Genomic DNA, 20,101 nt, shown 5'->3' with positions numbered 1-20,101 from the left:
TGAGGAGGGTCAGTGTGGGGAGGGTCAGTGTGAGGAGGGTCAGTGTCAGGAGGGTCAGTGTGAGGAGGATCAGTGTGAGGAGGGTCAGTGTGAGGAGGGGCAGTGTGAGGAGGGTCAGTGTGAGGAGGGTCAGTGTGAGGAGGGTCAGTGTGAGGAGGGTCAGTGAGGCGATGGATGTGTTTGTGTTCAGAAAGACCACAGAAGCTGAGTTCAATAATAAATCTAACATGTATTACGCTACTTATTAAACATCGACCACTTCCTCCTTTTGTAAACAATAATCTACACTCTCCTAACACTATTCTCTCACACTATAACTGTACTCTGCACTCTCTCCAGCCCTCCCCCAGAAGTTGAGAGTCAGTGCTTTATATTGTCCTGCATCTAGCTCCATATAGAACATAGAACATTACAGCGCAGTACAGGCCCTTCGGCCCTCGATGTTGTCCGACCTGTGAAACCACTCTAAAGCCCATCTACACTATTCCCTTATCGTCCATATGTCTATCCAATGACCATTTAAATGCCCTTAGTGTTGGTGAGTCCACTACTGTTGCAGGCAGGGCATTCCACCCCCTTACTACTCTCTGAGTAAAGAACCTACCTCTGACATCTGTCCTATATCTATCTCCCCTCAATTTAAAGCTATGTCCCCTCGTGCTAGACATCACCATCCGAGGAAAAAGGCTCTCACTGTCCACCCTGTCCAATCCTCTGAGCATCTTGTATGCCTTAATTAAGTCAATTATAGTGGTCAATTATGGTATTACATTAACCGTTTATATTCGAGACGTTCTATATTATGTCACATCCCCTTTCTTTGAAAAATATTGTTTGAAATACTTTCAGACGTTTGATACATACATTGGGTTTGTTTATTGTCACGTGTACCAGGTACAGTGAAACGTATTTTTCTGCGAGCAGCTCAAACAGATCATTTAGTACATGAAAATAAAAGAAAAAGAAAATACATAATAGGGCAACACAAGGTACATAATGTAAATACATAGACACCATCATCGGGTGAAGCATACAGGTTGGAATATTAATCAGACGATTAGGTTGTGTCCTTGTCCATTTGGACCTTCTTAATGCACTCGGTGTCATTAGAATTGCCGCTTGTCTGTTCATTAGTTCTATTTGACAACAAAGCTGTTGGAAAGTCTATATTGCAAACCATTATCGTGGGCGGGCCTGTGCCGTGGGGGCACTCTATTCCTTCTGCACCAGAGGCTGTGGTCATCCACCATTCCCGGTGCGGAAGTGAATCCCTCTGCGCATGCGCGGGGATGACGCCAGCGAGCGCTGGCGCTCCCGCGCGTTCGCCAACTCGATCGGCCGGTGGAGACCCTTCGGCACTGGCCCCCTGGCCCCTATCCCACGGTCGGCTCAAACCACTCCGGGGCGGGCCCAGCCCCTGAAGGTGCGGAGGATTCCACATCTTTGGGGCGGCCCGTCGCTGGAGTGGGTCACGCCACTGCGTCCCGCCGGGACCCCTCGCCCCGCCGGGTAGGGGTAAATCCCGCCGAGGTGTCTGGTTGGGTTATAGCGGGTCCTGGAACATGCGCTAGATTCTTGACTTTTAGCAAAGCTCATGGAGTCCTATGAAACATCAGTCCAGATGCAGTTTGTACACGAGCGTGGCACTACCTCATTCAAAACCTTTGCATTTTCTGACCATCCACCATTTGGATTTTGTTTCCTTACAACATCTTTTTATTCTTCTTATTATTTATTTCGGCAGGTCCTCTCCCTGTGTCGGGGGGGTCCCGACTGGCCGGTCTTACATACAAGATAGTTCCCAGCCGCGTGGTTAGCTGGGGAGCTCATACTCCTCAAGCCCAGGGAAAACCAGCCCTGCAACATTGTCCCATGCAGGTTATCACAGTTTAAACAGGGCCGGGGAGTAAAAGGAGCATAACATCGAAATACGGAACACAGCCCTGCAACAAGCTCAGAGTGATCTCTTTTCCATGAACGGGCGGGGAACAGAGGGAAGTAGATCCTTGGGAAATAGGGGACAGGTTTAGATAAAGGACCTGGATACGGATTGGCGCAGGCTGGGAGGGCCGAAGGGCCTGTTCCTGTGCTGTCATTTTCTTTGTTCTTTGTTCCATTTAGATCAGACATTGATGCTTCCACCAGCCTGCAGAGTCCACTCCCAAACAGTACAGACTGACCTTCCGAGCAGGTAAGTAACTGAACTGTTCCTAATCCCCAATCACTGTTACAAAGGTCAAAGAGCCGGCTGGTCAGAGGTTAAAGTGTTGCTGGTTGACCAGGGGGTGCTGCAGAGGGAGTTTAGTTAAGCTTTACTCTGGAGGGCAGAATCTCAATGATAGAAGTCTCAAGGTGCTATCTGATACAGCAAGCTGGGTCAATTCAAACCAACAGGTTAAATAAGTTTGCAGTAACAGAGAGTTGATGAGATCAGTGCTGTTGCCGTATTTTTTATTCATTAATGGGATGTGGGTTTCTCTGGAGAGCTGCCTAGAGCAACAGAGTCATACAACACAGAAACAGGCACTTCGGCCCATCATGTCGATACCAATCCTCCAACGCCGATCTGTGTTAATGCTGTTTACCAGCACTGACTCCATTGTCTGCTGTGCTTTCGCCATTTCAGTGCTCATCCAAATGCTTCTTAAATGTTGTGAGACTACCTCCTGCACCACCCTCTCAGCCCGTTCCAGATCTGTACCACCCTCTAAACCACTTCCTCTTCACCTTAAACCTGTGCCTCTGCCGTGGGGAAAACATTCTTCTGATCTGCCCTATCGCTGCCTCTCAGAATCTTGTACACTTCTATTGGACCCTCCCTCAGCCTCCTCTACTCCAGGAAAAAACAGATCCACTTAATCCAGTCTCGCCACATCGCTGAAACGCTCCATCCCAGCAGCATCCTGGAGAATCTCCTCTGCACCCCCTCCAGTGCAATCACCTCCTTCCTAGAATGTGGCGACCGGAACTGCACACACTGCTCCCGCTGTGCCCTCACAATGTTTTATAAAGTTGTACCAAGGCCTCCCTGCTGCAATATCCTATGTCCCGGACAATGAAGGCACGCATTCCCTGTGCTTTCTCCCACCTGTGATGCCAAGTTGAGGGATACATGGACTTGTACATCAAGGTCATTTTGTTCCTCAATGCTCTCTCGGGACCTACATTGTGGATATCTCACCTTTATTACACCTCCCACAATGCATCACCTCACCGTTATCAGGATTAAATTCCACCTGCTCTGCCCAATTTACCAGCTGATCAATAGCAGTCTCGCCTTCTTGACCACACACAGTGCAGGTTGGAAGGAACGGTGATGTGGTTCCAAGTCAAAATGTTGTGTAGTTTGGAGGAGAACCAGCAGGTGGCAGTGTTCCCATGTGTTCCCATGTGTTCCCTTGTGGCAGTGGTTGGGGCTTTGGAAGGTGATGTTGAAGGAATCCTGCTCAGTGCTGTAGTGATGTGGTGCACACAAATCCCCAAAAGATACTTAATCCAACCACACACCACAAATTGGTGACAAAGTTATAGCTTGTAGAATAAAAGAGATAGTGGCAACATGAATGTTGTTTAATATACACCAGTATATCATGGTGCAGACACACACTGATGGACACACAGAGGGACCAATCAACATACACAACACCGCAGCCAATCACCAGTTAGAGCACACGCACTATAAAGACAGGGGACAGGAGAGTTCCCGCTCATTCGAGTTGCAGCTAGCTAGGAGCACAGAGTTCACAGCCTGCAACACAGACATTCACCATGTGCTGAGTGCATTGACTAGTTAGGACAAGGCAAAGGTCTTTAGTTAAAGCTAATATTGTATTTACCCACAGTTCAAGTATGTTTAAATAGTTAACCTTTTAATAAAATAGTGTTGCACTACTTCAAGTGTTGGTGACCTGTATGAGATCCAGAACACCTAACACATCATGATACCAGGGGTGGTGGGATACTAGCACTCCTCAGACCTACCTGCAAGTGATCTGCCTTCCGCCAGCATTCCGTCATCCTGCAACCTGGACAACATCAGCCCGTCGCCGCCGCTCCGCATCGGCGGCTACCTCGGGGCCAACTGGAAGATTTCCAAACAGCGCTTCCAGCTGTTCCTCGAAGCCACGGACAGGGAGGGCGCCTCGGACACCAGAACGATTGCTCTTCTCCTCTCCACGGCCGGGGACCATACCATCCACATTTTCAACTCTCTCGCCTTTGCAGATGACGAAGATAAGACCAAGTTCAAGACGGTTCTCCTCAAGTTTGACATTCACTGCAGCGTAGAGGTGAATGAAAGTTTCAAACGCTACGTGTCCTAGCAGCGTTTGCAGGGTAAGGATGAACCTTTCCAATCCTTTCTCACGCACCTCCGCATCCTTGCGCAGTCTTGCAGCTACGGGCCCACCTCCGACTCCATGATACGCGACCAGATCGTTTTTGGTGTTCAGTCGGACCCCCTACGTCAGCAGCTCCTCAAAGTAAAGCAGCTCACCCTAGCGACCGCCATCAAGACCTGTGTCCTCCATGAAAATGCCACCAGAACGAGAGATTGCTTGAGGGGACGGATGAGCGGGGGATAACATGGAGGGTGGGGGAAACTGGCACGAATGGGCGCGAGCCAGTGCATAAAGCTATGTAAATATATCATCTTACCATGTATATATCTTGCTCAGGGCGATTGTGTGTTATTTTGTTACGGGGGGGGGGGGGGGGTTTATTGTTTGTAAGGGGAAAAAATTGTTTTGTTTTGTTAAAAAACTTTAATAAATATATATTTTTTTAAAAAATAAAAAGCCACCAGTCGGTGCTCCCACATACAAGCGGCTGAAACGGCGCCAAGGTCCCCACGATGCGGAACGGGTCCAAGTGATTGAGCACCTCCAGGGCCTCAGCCTGGATGAGGGCGGCCATTTTGTGGACTCCTGCGCTTGTACGCACCAAACGAGGGGACGGCATCGTGGAGGAATGTAATGCGCAGGCGCGCACCACGCACGACCGCACCATGCATGTGCGGTGGCGCAGCGAACGTGCTGACGTCCCACTATTCTTAGAAGTCCCACTATACCAAAAAGGGCCGCCATTCTAAATGGTGATCAGGGATTCTCACTCCCCGACTCCGACGCAAGCTTCAGTGGGTGCTATTGAGGTCAAACTATATTTTCAAGTTATCCCCCGGTATAACCCATACCTTCACCGAAGATTCCATCTACTTACCACTTAGTAGCATCGATCCTGGGTCCCACATTGCTAAGTAAGTAAAGTAGACTTTGGAATAACCACTGTTTCAGGTTAAAACTTTTAAGTTATTTTATTATTATATATTTTTTTCTTTTTAAAAGATGCAATCACTGTCTTTACAGAAAAGTAAAAAGATCTTGCTTCTGGATCCTTCTGGTTGGTTGAAGGGACCGTCAGGCCCAACTTGACAATCAATCTTCTTTAAAGTCTGGTCTTCTTTAGATGTATCAGCTATTTTAGCTCGGCTGCTCTGCCCTGTCCATTTCCCATGACCGAGCTGACTGTAATCTGTGTCTAGCTGCTTGTTCCTTCTCTGCTTCTCTCTCTCTCCCTCTGAGCTCTGGTTCTTGTTCTGGTTCTGAATAGTTCCTGCTCTGGTCTCGGTTTATATTTGCTTTCTAACAATTACGTTTTTTGATGTTATTGTAAAGTAACTCTTATTTTCTTTGATTGTAAAAAGGAACTTTGATCTAAACAGTCTAATCCAACAAAGTATTCATTTTGACATGACTTCATCTCATAGATCTGATTACATTGTGTCCTTTGTGGTGTTAAAAATGCTTTGGTTTCAATAGGTGTTACTTTTAATTCCTGTCAAAGAACAAACAAAGAACAAAGAAATGTACAGCACAGGAACAGGCCCTTCGGCCCTCCAAGCCCGTGCCGACCATACTGCCCGACTAAACTACAATCTTCTACACTTCCTGGGTCCGTATCCTTCTATTCCCATCCTATTCATATATTTGTCAAGATGCCCCTTAAATGTCCCTATCGTCCCTGCCTCCACTACCTCCTCCGGTAGTGAGTTCCAGGCACCCACTACCCTCTGCGTAAAAAACTTGCCTCGTACATCTACTCTAAACTTTGCCCCTCTCACCTTAAACCTATGCCCCCTAGTAATTGACCCCTCTACCCTGGGGAAAAGCCTCTGACTATCCACTCTGTCTATGCCCCTCATAATTTTGTATACCTCTATCAGGTCGCCCCTCAACCTCCTTCGTTCCAGTGAGAACAAACCGAGTTTATTCAATCGCTCCTCATAGCTTATGCCCTCCATACCAGGCAACATTCTGGTAAATCTCTTCTGCACCCTCTCTAAAGCCTCCACATCCTTCTGGTAGTGTGGCGACCAGAATTGAACACTATACTCCAAGTGTGGCCTAACTAAGGTTCTATACAGCTGCAACATGACTTGCCAATTCTTATACTCAATGCCCCGGCCAATGAAGGCAAGCATGCCGTATGCCTTCTTGACTACCTTCTCCACCTGTGTAGCCCCTTTCAGTGATCTGTGGACCTGTACTCCTAGATCTCTTTGACTTTCAATACTCTTGAGGGTTCTACCATTCACTGTATATTCCCTACCTGCATTAGCCCTTCCAAAATGCATTACCTCACATTTGTCCAGGTTAAACTCCATCTGCCATCTCTCCGCCCAAGTCTCCAGACAATCTAAATCCTGCTGTATCCTCAGACAGTCCTCATCGCTATCCGCAATTCCACCAACCTTTGTGTCGTCTGCAAACTTACTAATCAGACCAGTTACATTTTCCTCCAAATCATTTATATATACTACAAAGAGCAAAGGTCCCAGCACTGATCCCTGTGGAACACCACTGGTCACAGCCCTCCAATTAGAAAAGCATCCCTCCATTGCTACCCTCTGCCTTCTATGGCCTAGCCAGTTCTGTATCCACCTTGCCAGTTCACCCCTGATCCCGTGTGACTTCACCTTTTGTACCAGTCTACCATGAGGGACCTTGTCAAAGGCCTTACTGAAGTCCATATAGACAACATCTACTGCCCTACCTGCATCAATCATCTTAGTGACCTCCTCGAAAAACTCTATCAAGTTAGTGAGACACGACCTCCCCTTCACAAAACCGTGCTGCCTCTCACTAATACGTCCATTTGCTTCCAAATGGGAGTAGATCCTGTCTCGAAGAATTCTCTCCAGTAATTTCCCTACCACTGAAGTAAGGCTCACCGGCCTGTAGTTCCCGGGATTATCCCTGCCACCCTTCTTAAACAGAGGAACAACATTGGCTATTCTCCAGTCCTCCGGGACATCCCCTGAAGACAGCGAGGATCCAAAGATTTCTGTCAAGGCCTCAGCAATTTCCTCTCCAGCCTCCTTCAGTATTCTGGGGTAGATCCCATCCGGCCCTGGGGACTTATCTACCTTAATATTTTTTAAGACACCCAACACCTCGTCTTTTTGGATCACAATGTGACCCAGGCTATCTACACCCCCTTCTCCAGACTCAACATCTACCAATTCCTTCTCTTTGGTGAATACTGATGCAAAGTATTCATTTAGTACCTCGCCCATTTCCTCTGGCTCCACACATAGATTCCCTTGCCTATCCTTCAGTGGGCCAACCCTTTCCCTGGCTACCCTCTTACTTTTTATGTAAGTGTAAAAAGCCTTGGGATTTTCCTTAACCCTATTTGCCAATGCCTTTTCATGACCCCTTCTAGCCCTCCTGACTCCTTGCTTAAGTTCCTTCCTACTTTCCTTATATGCCACACAGGCTTCGTCTGTTCCCAGCCTTTTAGCCCTGACAAATGCCTCCTTTTTCTTTTTGACGAGGCCTACAATATCACTCGTCATCCAAGGTTCCCGAAAATTGCCGTATTTATCTTTCTTCCTCACAGGAACATGCCTGTCCTGTATTCCTTTCAACTGACACTTGAAAGCCTCCCACATGTCAGATGTTGATTTGCCCTCAAACATCCGCCCCCAATCTATGTTCTTCAGTTCCCGCCTAATATTGTTATAATTAGCCTTCCCCCAATTTAGCACATTCATCCTCGGACCACTCTTATCCTTGTCCACCAGTACTTTAAAACTTACTGAATTGTGGTCACTGTTACCGAAATGCTCCCCTACTGAAACATCTACCACCTGGCCGGGCTCATTCCCCAATACCAGGTCCAGTACCGCCCCTCCCCTAGTTGGACTGTTTACATATTGTTTTAAGAAGCCCTCCTGGATGCTCCTTACAAACTCTGCCCCGTCTAAGCCCCTGGCACTAAGTGAGTCCCAGTCAATATTGGGGAAGTTGAAGTCTCCCATCACCACAACCCTGTTGTTTTTACTCTTTTCCAAAATCTGTCTACCTATCTGCTCCTCTATCTCCCGCTGGCTGTTGGGAGGCCTGTAGTATACCCCCAACATTGTGACTGCACCCTTCTTATTCCTGATCTCTACCCATATAGCCTCACTGCCCTCTGAGGTGTCCTCTCGCTGTATAGCTGTGATACTCTCCTGAACAAGTAGCGCAACTCCGCCTCCCCTTTTACATCCCCCTCTATCCCGCCTGAAACATCTAAATCCTGGAACGTTTAGCTGCCAATCCTGCCCTTCCCTCAACCAGGTCTCTGTAATGGCAACAACATCATAGTTCCAAGTAGTAATCCAAGCTCTAAGTTCATCTGCCTTACCCGTAATGCTCCTTGCATTAAAACATATGCACTTCAGGCCACCAGACCCGCTGTGTTCAGCAACTTCTCCCAGTCTGCGCTGCCTCAGAGCCACACTGTCCCTATTCCCTAGTTCTCCCTCAATGCTCTCACCTTCTGACCTATTGCTCCCGTGCCCACCCCCCTGCCATACTAGTTTAAACCCTCCCGTGTGACACTAGCAAACCTCGCGGCCAGGATATTTATGCCTCTCCGGTTTAGATGCAACCCGTCCATCTTATACAGGTCACACCTGCCCCGGAAGAGCTCCCAGTGGTCCAGATAACAGAAACCCTCCCTCCTACACCAGCTGTTTAGCCACGTGTTTGTCTGCTCTATCTTCCTATTTCTAGCCTCACTGGCACGTGGCACAGGGAGTAATCCCGAGATTACAACCCTCGAGGTCCTGTCTTTTAACTTTCTGCCTAGCTCCCTGAACTCCTGCTGCAGGACCTCATGCCCCTTCCTGCCTATGTCGTTAGTACCAATATGTACAACGACCTCTGCCTGTTTGCCCTCCCCCTTCAGGATTCCCTCTACCCGTTCGGAGACATCCTGTAAAGCCTTTGTGTCATTTCTATAGTTTTATTTTCCAATTGTGTCCTCAGCTCAATTTTGACGTTGATTTTGGCTTTGATGTTATGTTTCTCGTAGACTGATAAACCTGGTATTAGCAAATTTTCACACCTAGAACCTCATCCTTTCTTTTACAGATCCTTACTAAGTTAGTTACTTTCAATGAAGGTGTGAGCCATTGTTTTTGGCTTCATTCAAAATCCTGTTTGTCTTGTTTGCTAAGCTTGCTTGACCAAGGCTATCTGCATTTTACAATCCTTCCCTGGCAGCTGCTGTTAACCCTTTGTGGGATCTTGCCCTGTATCCTCTCATGTTTCTCTCAGACCAGATATTGCCAGACTTCCATGTTTCAAATGACACATCTTTCCATATTATCAATTACACGTCACGACGTGCGGCAACTGTGGCTCCGCCCATTTAAAGCGGCAATGTCCTGCAAAATCGCGACAGTGCCTACGCTGTGGCAGACTTGGCCACTATGCTGCCTGCTGTCGAGCAGCTCAGCCTGCCAACTCATATCGCTTCAGCCAGCCTCGCAGGAATGTTCGGGCAATTCAACCCACGGTCAATGAGTCCGATTTCGACCTCCCACACAGCAGTGACACCGAGGACCCGAAGGCGCCTTTTCGAGTCGGTGTCGTGATAAAAACAGGCTGTCCCCGAAGCAAAGACACCAGCCGCTGTCGGTATACAGCATCGATCCAGACGATGAGTGGTGTGCCACCCTGACGGTCAACCGGTCCCAAATACGATTCCGCCTGGACACTGGTCCCTCCGCCAATCTCATGGCGTGGTCTTCTTTCCAAAGCCTTTGTGTCAAACCAGCCATTCTTCCATCGGCCTGCCAGCTATTGGACTACAATGGCAACATCATTCCTGATACCGGCTCGTGCCAACTTGAAGTGACGCACAAGTCACGGAAAGCCACCTTTTCTTTCGACATCGCGGGCTCCTCGAAGGACTCTCTGCTTGGCGCGCAGGCGTGCAAGCTGCTGAACCTCGTTCAAAGAGTTCACTCTCTCTCTCCTGATGACACGTCTGCCTTCCAGGATGCTGACATCAGGGCGCAACTCAACGCCATCATCGACCAGCACCGCGAAGTCTTCGAAGCCTGTGGTGCACGCACCTCGCAGAGTCCCAGAACCCCTCAGGACCGCCTCAAGCAGCAGCTGCAGGACCTCCAAGACCAAGGAGTGATCTCCAGAGTTACGGAACCAACCGACTGGGTCAGTTCCATGGTGGGCGTAAAAAAGCCTTCCGGCGAGCTCAGAGTCTGCATTGATCCAAAGGATCTGAATCGCAACATAATGAGGGAGCATTATCCAATTCCCAAGCGCAAAGAGATCACATGCGAGATGGCTCGCGCCAAGCTCTTCACCAAACTTGACGCCTCGAAAGGATTCTGGCAAATTCAACTAGACAGGTCCAGCAGGAAACTATGTACCTTTAACACCCCTTTTCATAGAATTTCATAGAATTTACAGTGCAGAAGGAGGCCATTCGGCCCATCGAGTCTGCACCGGCTCTTGGAAAGAGCACCCCACCCAAGGTCAACACCGCCACCCTATCCCCATAACCCAGTAACCCCACCCAACACTAAGGGCAATTTTGGACACTAAGGGCAATTTATCATGGCCAATCCACCTAACCTGCACATCTTTGGACTGTGGGAGGAAACCGGAGCACCCGGAGGAAACCCACGCAGACACGGGAAGGATGTGCAGACTCCGCACTGACAGTGACCCAAGCCGGAATCGAACCTGGGACCCTGGAGCTGTGAAGCAATTGTGCTATCCACAATGCTACCGTGCTGCCCCTTTTGACAGATATTGTTACAACAGGATGCCGTTTGGAATCATATCGGCGTCAGAAGTGTTCCACAGGATCATGGAACAAACGATGGAAGGCAATGAAGGTGTTCGTGTCTATGTCGACGACATAATCATTTGGTCCACCACCCGGCAGGAGCATGTCAGTCGCCTCCAGGGTGTGTTCAAACGCATACGTGAGCAGGGCCTACGCCTCACAGAGCCAAATGCTCCTTCAGCCAGACGGAACTCAAGTTCCTCGGGGACCACATCTCCCGGTTGGGTGTGCGGCCGGATGCGGACAAGGTGGCTGCCGAGGGTAGTTCATCCCCAACCTCGCCTCCCATACCACGGCTCTCAGGAACCTGGTCAGGAAGACGACAGACTTCCAATGGCTTCCTGCCCACGAGCGTGAATGGAGAGAACGGAAACCAAACTGACCACGGCCCCGGTATTGGCCTTTTTTGATCCAGCGAAAGAGACAAAAATTTTGACCGATGCCAGTCAATCCGGCATTGGGGCAGTGCTCCTGCAACGTGATGAGGCCTCATCGTGGGCCCCCGTTGCACATGCGTCACATGCCATGACCCCCACGGAACAGCGCTGCGCGCAGATAGAAAAGGAGTGCCTGGGCCTTTTGACTGGTCGTCAAGTTTCATGATTCTGTGTAAGGCCTTCCCCAATTCACCGTCGAGACCGACCATCGCCCGTTGGTCAATATAATACAGAAAGACTTGAACGACATGACGCCTCGCCTCCAGCGTATTCTTCTCAAGCTCCGGCGATACGACTTCCAGCTGGTATACAACCCAGGCAAAGACCTCATCATTGCTGACGCTCTCTCCAGGTCAGTCAACACTCCGTGTGACCCAGCGGTTGACGCCCATGTGGCCTTCATGGCCTCCAATCTACCGGCCACGGATGAACGCCTCGTCCAAATTCGCCGCAAGACGGCGGCTGACCCCTTGCTACAGCGTGTCACGCGCCACATGACGGACGGGTGGCTCAAGGGCCAATGCCCGCAGTTCTACAACATCAGAGGCGATCTGGCGGTAGTCGATGATGTTCTCCTGAAGCTGGACCGCATCGTGATCCCGCACAGCATGCGCCAGCTCGTTTTGGAACAGCTACACGAGGGCCATCTTGGCGTGGAGAAGTGCCGACGGAGGGCCCGAGAGGCAGTGTACTGGCCCGGCATCAATGAGGACATCGCCAACACAGTGCTCAACTGCCCCACTTGTCAGCGGTTCCAGCCGTCCCAACCACGTGAGACCTACAGCCCCATGAGTTGGTCACGTCCCCTTGGTCTAAGGTCGGCGTTGACCTGTTCCATGCGCTCGGCAGGGACTATATTCTGATTGTAGACTATTTTTCAAACTACCCGGAGGTGGTACGCCTGCACGGCATCGCATCATCGGCGGTCATCCGTGCCTGCAAGGAGACCTTTGCTCGTCACGGCATCCCACTCACTGTGATGTCGGACAATGGCCCCTGCTTTGCAAGCCAGGAATGGCCCAACTTTGCCAGGGGGTACAACTTTGTGCATGTGACATCCAGTCCCCTGTACCCCCAATCCAACGGCAAAGCGGGGAAGGGCGTCCACATCGTCAAACGGCTCCTCTGCAAGGCTGCCGATGCTGGATCCGACTTCTACCTCGCCCTGCTGGCCTATCGTTCGGCCCCACTCTCCACGGGCCTGTCTCCAGCCCAGCTGCTCATGGGCCGCACCCTGAGGATCACGGTGCCGTCCATTCACGTCCCAGACCTCAACCACGTTCCGGTCCTTCGACGGATGCAGCTGTCTGGTGCACAGCACAAGGCGGCTCATGACTCCCGTGCAGCTGATCTCCCTGCTCTGGCTCCAGACGACAACGTCCGCGTCCATCTTCCGGATGGTGGCTGGTCTGCAACCGCTGTGGTTCTTCGGCAGGTGGCCCCCCGCTCGTTCCTGGTTCGTCTACCGGATGGCTGTATTCTGCGCCACAATCGACGTGCCCTTCGTCTCGTTCCACGCTCGCTACATGATCCTCCACCATTGCCTCGCCCTCTTGTTGGCCCTGCCCTGGAATATGCAGAGATTCCGGTCACTCTGCATCCTCCTCACTCTGACGCAGTCCAGCCCGCTCCTCAGCCGGTGGCTCCTGACCACCCTTGAGGCGGTCAACCAGAATTCGTCGCCCACCTCAGAGGGGCTGTTTAGCTCACTGGGCTAAATTGCTGGCTTTGAAAACAGACCAAGGCAGGCCAGCAGCACGTTTCAATTCCCGTAACAGCCTCCCCGAACAGGTGCCGGAATGTGGCGACTCGGGGCTTTTTAACTTCATTTGAAGCCTACTTGTGACAATAAGCGATTTTCAGTTTCAGTTTCAGTTTCAGAATTAATTTGTGAACTTTGCACTAATGGACTCTCTGGTCTGTTCTGTTCTTCCGTTTAATTGTTCAAGTGGTTTGTATATAGTGTTCATCTCGTTATTTGTGTGACACACTGTTTTTCTGCACTAGGCACCTTCCCATGTAAATAGCTTAGTTTTATGTACATAATCCTGTAAAGAGTTTGCACACACGCAGTCAGGAACACACACCACACACTATTTATTGTCACGCAGGTACATTTTTTTATATAAAAGGGGAGATGTCATAATATACACCAGTATATCATGGTGCAGACACACACACTGCTGGACACACAGTGGGACCAATCAACACACACAACACCGTAACCAATCACCAGCGAGAGCGCACGCACTATAAAGACAGGAGGCATCAGAGTTCCCGCTCATTCTAGTAGCAGCCAGCTCGGAGCACAGAGCTCACAGCCTGCAACACAGACATTCACCATGTGCTGAGTGCATTGACTGGTTAGGACAAGGCAAAGGTCTTTAGTTAAAGCTAATATTGTATTTACCCACAGTTCAAGTATGTTTAAATAGTTAACCTTTTAATAAAATAGTGTTGCACTTTCTGTTTAAGAAGGGTAGCAAGGATAATCCCGGGAACTACAGGCCGGTGAGCCTTACTTCAGTGGTAGGGAAATTACTGGAGAGAATTCTTCGAGACAGGATCTACTCCTATTTGGAAGCAAATGGACGTATTAGTGAGAGGCAGCACGGTTTTGTGAAGGGGAGGTCGTGTCTCACTAACTTGATAGAGTTTTTCGAGGAGGTCACTAAGATGATTGATGCAGGTAGGGCAGTAGATGTTGTCTATATGGACTTCAGTAAGGCCTTTGACAAGGTCCCTCATGGTAGACTAGTACAAAAGGTGAAGTCACACGGGATCAGGGGTGAACTGGCAAGGTGGATACAGAACTGGCTAGGCCATAGAAGGCAGAGGGTAGCAATGGAGGGATGCTTTTCTAATTGGAGGGCTGTGACCAGTGGTGTTCCACAGGGATCAGTGTTGGGACCTTTGCTGTTTGTAGTATATATAAATGATTTGGAGGAAAATGTAACTGGTCTGATTAGTAAGTTTGCAGGCGACACAAAGGTTGGTGGAATTGCGGATAGCGATGAGGACTGTCTGAGGATACAGCAGGATTTAGATTGTCTGGTGACTTGGGCGGAGAGATGGCAGATGGAGTTTAATCCGGACAAATGTGAGGTAATGCATTTTGGAAGGGCTAATGCAGGTAGGGAATATACAGTGAATGGTAGAACCCTCAAGAGTATTGAAAGTCAAAGAGATCTAGGAATACAGGTCCACAGGTCATTGAAAGGGGCAACACAGGTGGAGAAGGTAGTCAAGAAGGCATACGGCATGCTTGCCTTCATTGGCCGGGGCATTGAGTATAAGAATTGGCAAGTCATGTTGCAGCTGTATAGAACCTTAGTTAGGCCACACTTGGAGTATAGTGTTCAATTCTGGTCGCCACACTACCAGAAGGATGTGGAGGCTTTAGAGAGGGTGCAGAAGAGATTTACCAGAATGTTGCCTGGTATGGAGGGCATAAGCTATGAGGAGCGATTGAATAAACTCGGTTTGTTCTCACTGGAACGAAGGAGGTTGAGGGGCGACCTGATAGAGGTATACAAAATTATGAGGGGCATAGACAGAGTGGATAGTCAGAGGCTTTTCCCCAGGGTAGAGGGGTCAATTACTAGGGGGCAGAGGTTTAAGGTGAGAGGGGCAAGGTTTAGAGTAGATGTACGAGGCAAGTGTTTTACACAGAGGGTAGTGGGTGCCTGGAACTCGCTACCGGAGGAGGTGGTGGAAGCAGGGACGATAGTGACATTTAAGGGGCATCTTGACAAATATATGAATAGGATGGGAATAGAGGGATACGGACCCAGGAAGTGTAGGAGATTGTAGTTTAGTCGGGCAGTATGGTCGGCACGGGCTTGGAGGGCCGAAGGGCCTGTTCCTGTGCTGTACATTTCTTTGTTCTTTTGTTCTTTGTACTTCAAGTGTTGGTGACCTGTATGTGATCCAGAACACCCAACACATCAAATGTGAAAGTGACTGAGTGACCGGGAACAAAGGGTAGTGGTTAGGAATTGTTTTGGGGGCTGGACGAAGGGGTCAGTGTCGGGATCTTGCTTTTCCTCTATGAGGTCACCCCTCAGCCTTCTTTTTCAAACAAAAGGGAGTGAGCCATTCAATGCTTTCTGAAATGTACGGGCATTTCTGCTCTCATCCTTGTAAATCTCCTCTGCTCCCTCTCCCTGGCTTCCATCAGAATTGCATGTGAGCTCGAACCAAGGTTCAATTCAGGTTTAGCTGAGGGGCTTGGTTTGATTGCCACAGCCTTCAAACCCTGTGGGATAACACGTGGTGAATGATGAATTTGTACCCCAGGACCCCCAGCTAGACTTGCACCTTTCAGGCAATAAGTGTCACCCAAAATATACCACCTCACATTTATCTGTGTTGAACTTCATTTGATAATATTTGGCCATTCTGTTACATAGAACATAGAACAATACAGCGCAGTACAGGCCCTTCGGCCCACGATGTTGCACCGAAACAAAAGCCATCTAACCTACACTATGCCATTATCATCCATATGTTTATCCAATAAACTTTTAAATGCCCTCAATATTGGCGAGTTCACTACTGTAGCAGGTAGGGCATTCCACGGCCTCACTACTCTTTGCGTAAAGAACCTACCTCTGACCTCTGTCCTATATCTATTACCCCTCAGTTTAAAGTTATGTCCCCTCGTGCCAGCCATATCCATCCGCGGGAGAAGGCTCTCACTGTCCACCCTATCCAACCCCCTGATCATTTTGTATGCCTCTATTAAGTCTCCTCTTAACCTTCTTCTCTCCAACGAAAACAACCTCAAGTCCATCAGCCTTTCCTCATAAGATTTTCCCTCCATACCAGGCAACATCCTGGTAAATCTCCTCTGCAACCGCTCCAAAGCCTCCACGTCCTTCCTATAATGCGGTGACCAGAACTGTACGCAATACTCCAAATGCGGCCGGACCAGAGTTCTGTACAGCTGCAACATGTTCTCCGTGATATTCACTTTACCCCCACATCCAAACTTGGCATCATCTGCAAATTGAGAAATTGTTTTTTTATTCCAAAGTCCAAATTGCTGAAGGAAACAGTGAATAGCAGGGATCCCAACACTAAGTCTTATGGAAACCAATTCCACCTTCTGCCATTTGACAGATGCCCTTTTTCTGACACTTGTCCCGACTCCACATTTTCTGATCTTGTTCACTAATTATTCTGGAGCATCTTGTAAGGGTCTTTTGTAATTCTAGCTATATTACATTTGCCACAGCACTTTAGTCTACCTTCTCTGTTACATCCTCAAAAATATCAATATTGTTGGTCATGCAAGATTTTCTCATTTAAAATCCATGTTTGATATTCATTATTATCGTTCTCATTTCTTGATGTTCTATTCCCTCTTTGCTAAACATTTCATTATATTTCCTGTGAGGGTCCAGAGGAGGTTCAGAAGAATGGTCCCCGGAATGTAAGATTTGTCATATGAGGGGCGATAGAGGGCTCTGGGTCTGGACTGGATGGAGTTTAGAAGGATGAGGGGGGGATCTCACTGAAACTTACAGAAAGCTGAGAGGCCTAGATAGAGAGGATGTGGAGAGGGTGTTTCCACGTAAGACAAGCTAGAACCCGGGGGCACAGCCTCAGACTGAAGGGACGATCGTTTAAAACAGAGATGAGGGGTTGGTTTAGCACAGTGGGCTAAACAGCTGGCTTGTAATGCAGAACAAGGCAGCAGCGTGAGTTCAGTTCCTGTACCAGCCTCCCCGAACAGGCGCCGGAATGTGGCGACTAGGGGCTTTTCACAGTAACTTCATTGAAGCCGACTTGTGACAATAAGTGATTATTATTATTATTATTAGGAGGAATTTCTTCAGCCAGAGGGTGGTGAATCTGTGGAACTCTTTGCCGCAGAAGGCTGTGGAGGCCAATTCACTGAGTGTCTTTAAGACAGAGATAGATAGGTTCTTGATTAATAAGGGGATCAGGGGTTATGGGGAGAAGGCAGGAGAATGGGGATGAGAATATATCAGCCATGATTGAATGGCGGAGCAGACTCGATGGGCCGAGTGGCCTAATTCTGCTGCTATATCTTATGGTCTTATAGACTAGTGTTAAAGTAACTGGTGACAGGGGCAGCACGGTGGCACAGTGGTTAGTACTGCTAACCTCATTGAGGAACCTCATTGAGGTCTACAATATCATGAGAGGTATAGACAGGGTGGATAGCAAGAAGCTTTTTCCCCAGAGCGGGAGACTCAATTACTAGGGGTCACGAGTTCAAAGTGAGAGGGGAAACGTTTCAGGGAGATATGCGTGGAAAGTTCTTTACGCAGAGGATGGTGGGTGCCTGGAACGCATTGCCGGCTGAGGTGGTAGAGGCGGGCACGATAGCATCATTTAAGATGTATCTAGACAGATACATGAATGGGCGGGGAACAGAGGGATACAGATCCTTAGAAAATAGGCGACAGTTTTAGATAGAGGATCTGGATCGGCGCAGGCTGGGAGGGCCGAAGGGCCTGTTCCTGTGCTGTAATTTTTCTTTGTTCTTTGTTCTTTGCTGCCTCACGGCGCCGAGGTTCCAGGTTCGATCCCGGCCCTGGGTCACTGTCCGTGTGGAGTTTGTACATTCTCTCTGTGTTTACGTGGGTTTCACCCCCACAACCTGAAGATGTGCAGGGTGGGTGGATTGGCCGCGCTGAATTCCCCTTAATTGGAAAAAAAATTGGGTGCTCTAAATTTTTTTAAAAAGATAACTGGTGGCTTATTCCGTGGATTTATTCTTTCCTACTTGTCCTCCGGTACAACACCTTTATCAAACATATTGGGGCAGCTCCGAAGCACAGTGGTTAGCACTGCTACCTCACAGCGCCAGTGATGCAAGTTCAATCCCAGCCTTCAGTAACTGTCTGTTTGGAGTTTGTACTTTCTCCCCGTGTCTGCGTGGGTTTCCTCCAGGTGCTCGGTTTCCTCCCACAGCTCACAGATGTGCAGGTTAGGTGGAGTGGCCATGCTAAATTGTCCCTCAGTGTCCAAAAGGTGGGGTTACTGGGTTACAGGTTTGGAGTGGGGGCATGGGCCTTGATAGGGTGCTCTTTCAGAGGGTAACTGCAGAGTCAATGGGCTGAATGGCCTCCTTCTGCACTGTAGGGAATCTAGTCTCCTATAATATTAAATATGTGTGGTGAGGGCAGCATGGTGGCACAGTGGTTAGCACTGGGACTATGGCGCTGAGGACCCGGGTTCGAATCCCGGCTCTGGGTCACTGTCCGTGTGGAGTTTGCACATTCTCCCCGTGTCTGCGTGGGTTTCGCCCCCACAACCCAAAGATGTGCAGGTCAGGTGGATTGGCCGCGCTGAATTCCCCTTAATTGGAAAAATAAATATGATAATTGGGTACTCTAAATTTATTTAAAAAGAAGTGAATCATTCAACATTTAATCACACTTTTCCTTCGCTCCACAGATTCAGACATCGAGCAGCGAACTCCAACATCTTATCAATTGTAGAAAATTACCAAATGTACCCATTGTAATCACATCTCAGTTCCGTGTTCAAACCCTCGACTGGGACAGGTGCCGATCAGAGAGATTTCAATGAGTGAAATACTGTTTAACCAGAATGAAGCGTCCAATCTCTCACTGAAACAATCATTCATAGTGAGGTTAACAAAGACAGTCAAATGATTTGGGTGTTATATGCAGAATATTTATTTCACTTCTTGTTGTCAAATGCCTGATTATTTTTCTAATTTAGTTATTTGTTCAGCAACAACGTGCTGTTTGACATTAAAACAGGGAAAATAAAAGCAGGATTGATTGATTGCTTGATATTTGATTGATATTTATTGTCACGTGTGACAGTGAAAAGTATTTTTCTGCAGCCAAGGGACCGTGGCTGTGATGCAGCCAGATAGGATGCCCCCATCGCACATCTGTAGGAATTTGTGAGAGTCGATGCAGACATAGAACATAGAACATTACAGCGCAGGACAGGCCCTTCGGCCCTCGATGTTGCGCCGACCTGTGAAACCACTCTAAAGCCCATCTACACTCTTCCCTTATCGTCCATATGTCTATCCAATGATCATTTGAATGTCCTTAGTGTTGGCGAGTCCACTACTGTTGCAGGCAGGGCATTCCACACCCTTACTACTCGGAGTAAAGAACCTACCTCTGACATCTGTCCTATATCTATCTCCCCTCAATTTAAAGCTATGTCCCCTCGTGCTAGACATCACCATCCGAGGAAAAAGGCTCTCACTGTCCACCCTATCCAATCCTCTGATCATCTTGTATGCCTCAATTAAGTCACCTCTTAACCTTCTTCTCTCTAACGAAAACAGCCTCAAGTCCCTCAGCCTTACCTCATAAGATCTTCCCTCCATGCCAGGCAACATTCTGATAAATCTCCTCTGCACCCTTTCCAATGCTTCCACATCCTTCCTATAATGCGGCGACCAGAATTGCACGCAATACTCCAAATGCGGCCGCACCAGAGTTTTGTACAGCTGCAACATGACCTCATGGCTCCGAAACTCAATCCCT

At 48.7% G+C, this 20,101-nt stretch overlaps 1 protein-coding gene across 1 annotated transcript in view; it reads left to right on the top strand.

Annotated features, from left to right (window-relative positions):
• Positions 1–19,358, top strand: part of LOC140409442 (disintegrin and metalloproteinase domain-containing protein 12-like) — a 995,079-nt gene extending 975,721 nt beyond the window's left edge. Inside the window, exons 18-19 of the mRNA XM_072497875.1 lie at positions 2,122–2,191; positions 19,020–19,358. Of these exons, the coding sequence (XP_072353976.1) occupies positions 2,122–2,179 (58 nt within the window). The 3' untranslated portion in view covers positions 2,180–2,191; positions 19,020–19,358. The remainder of the gene's footprint in view (positions 1–2,121; positions 2,192–19,019) is intronic.
• The last annotated feature ends 743 nt before the right edge of the window (positions 19,359–20,101 follow it).

This window comes from Scyliorhinus torazame, chromosome 3 (genome assembly GCF_047496885.1).
Source record: "Scyliorhinus torazame isolate Kashiwa2021f chromosome 3, sScyTor2.1, whole genome shotgun sequence".
NCBI classification, from domain to species: Eukaryota; Metazoa; Chordata; class Chondrichthyes; order Carcharhiniformes; family Scyliorhinidae; genus Scyliorhinus; species Scyliorhinus torazame.
Note: the sequence above shows the minus strand (reverse complement) of the source record. Positions and strands in the feature narration are given on the sequence as shown.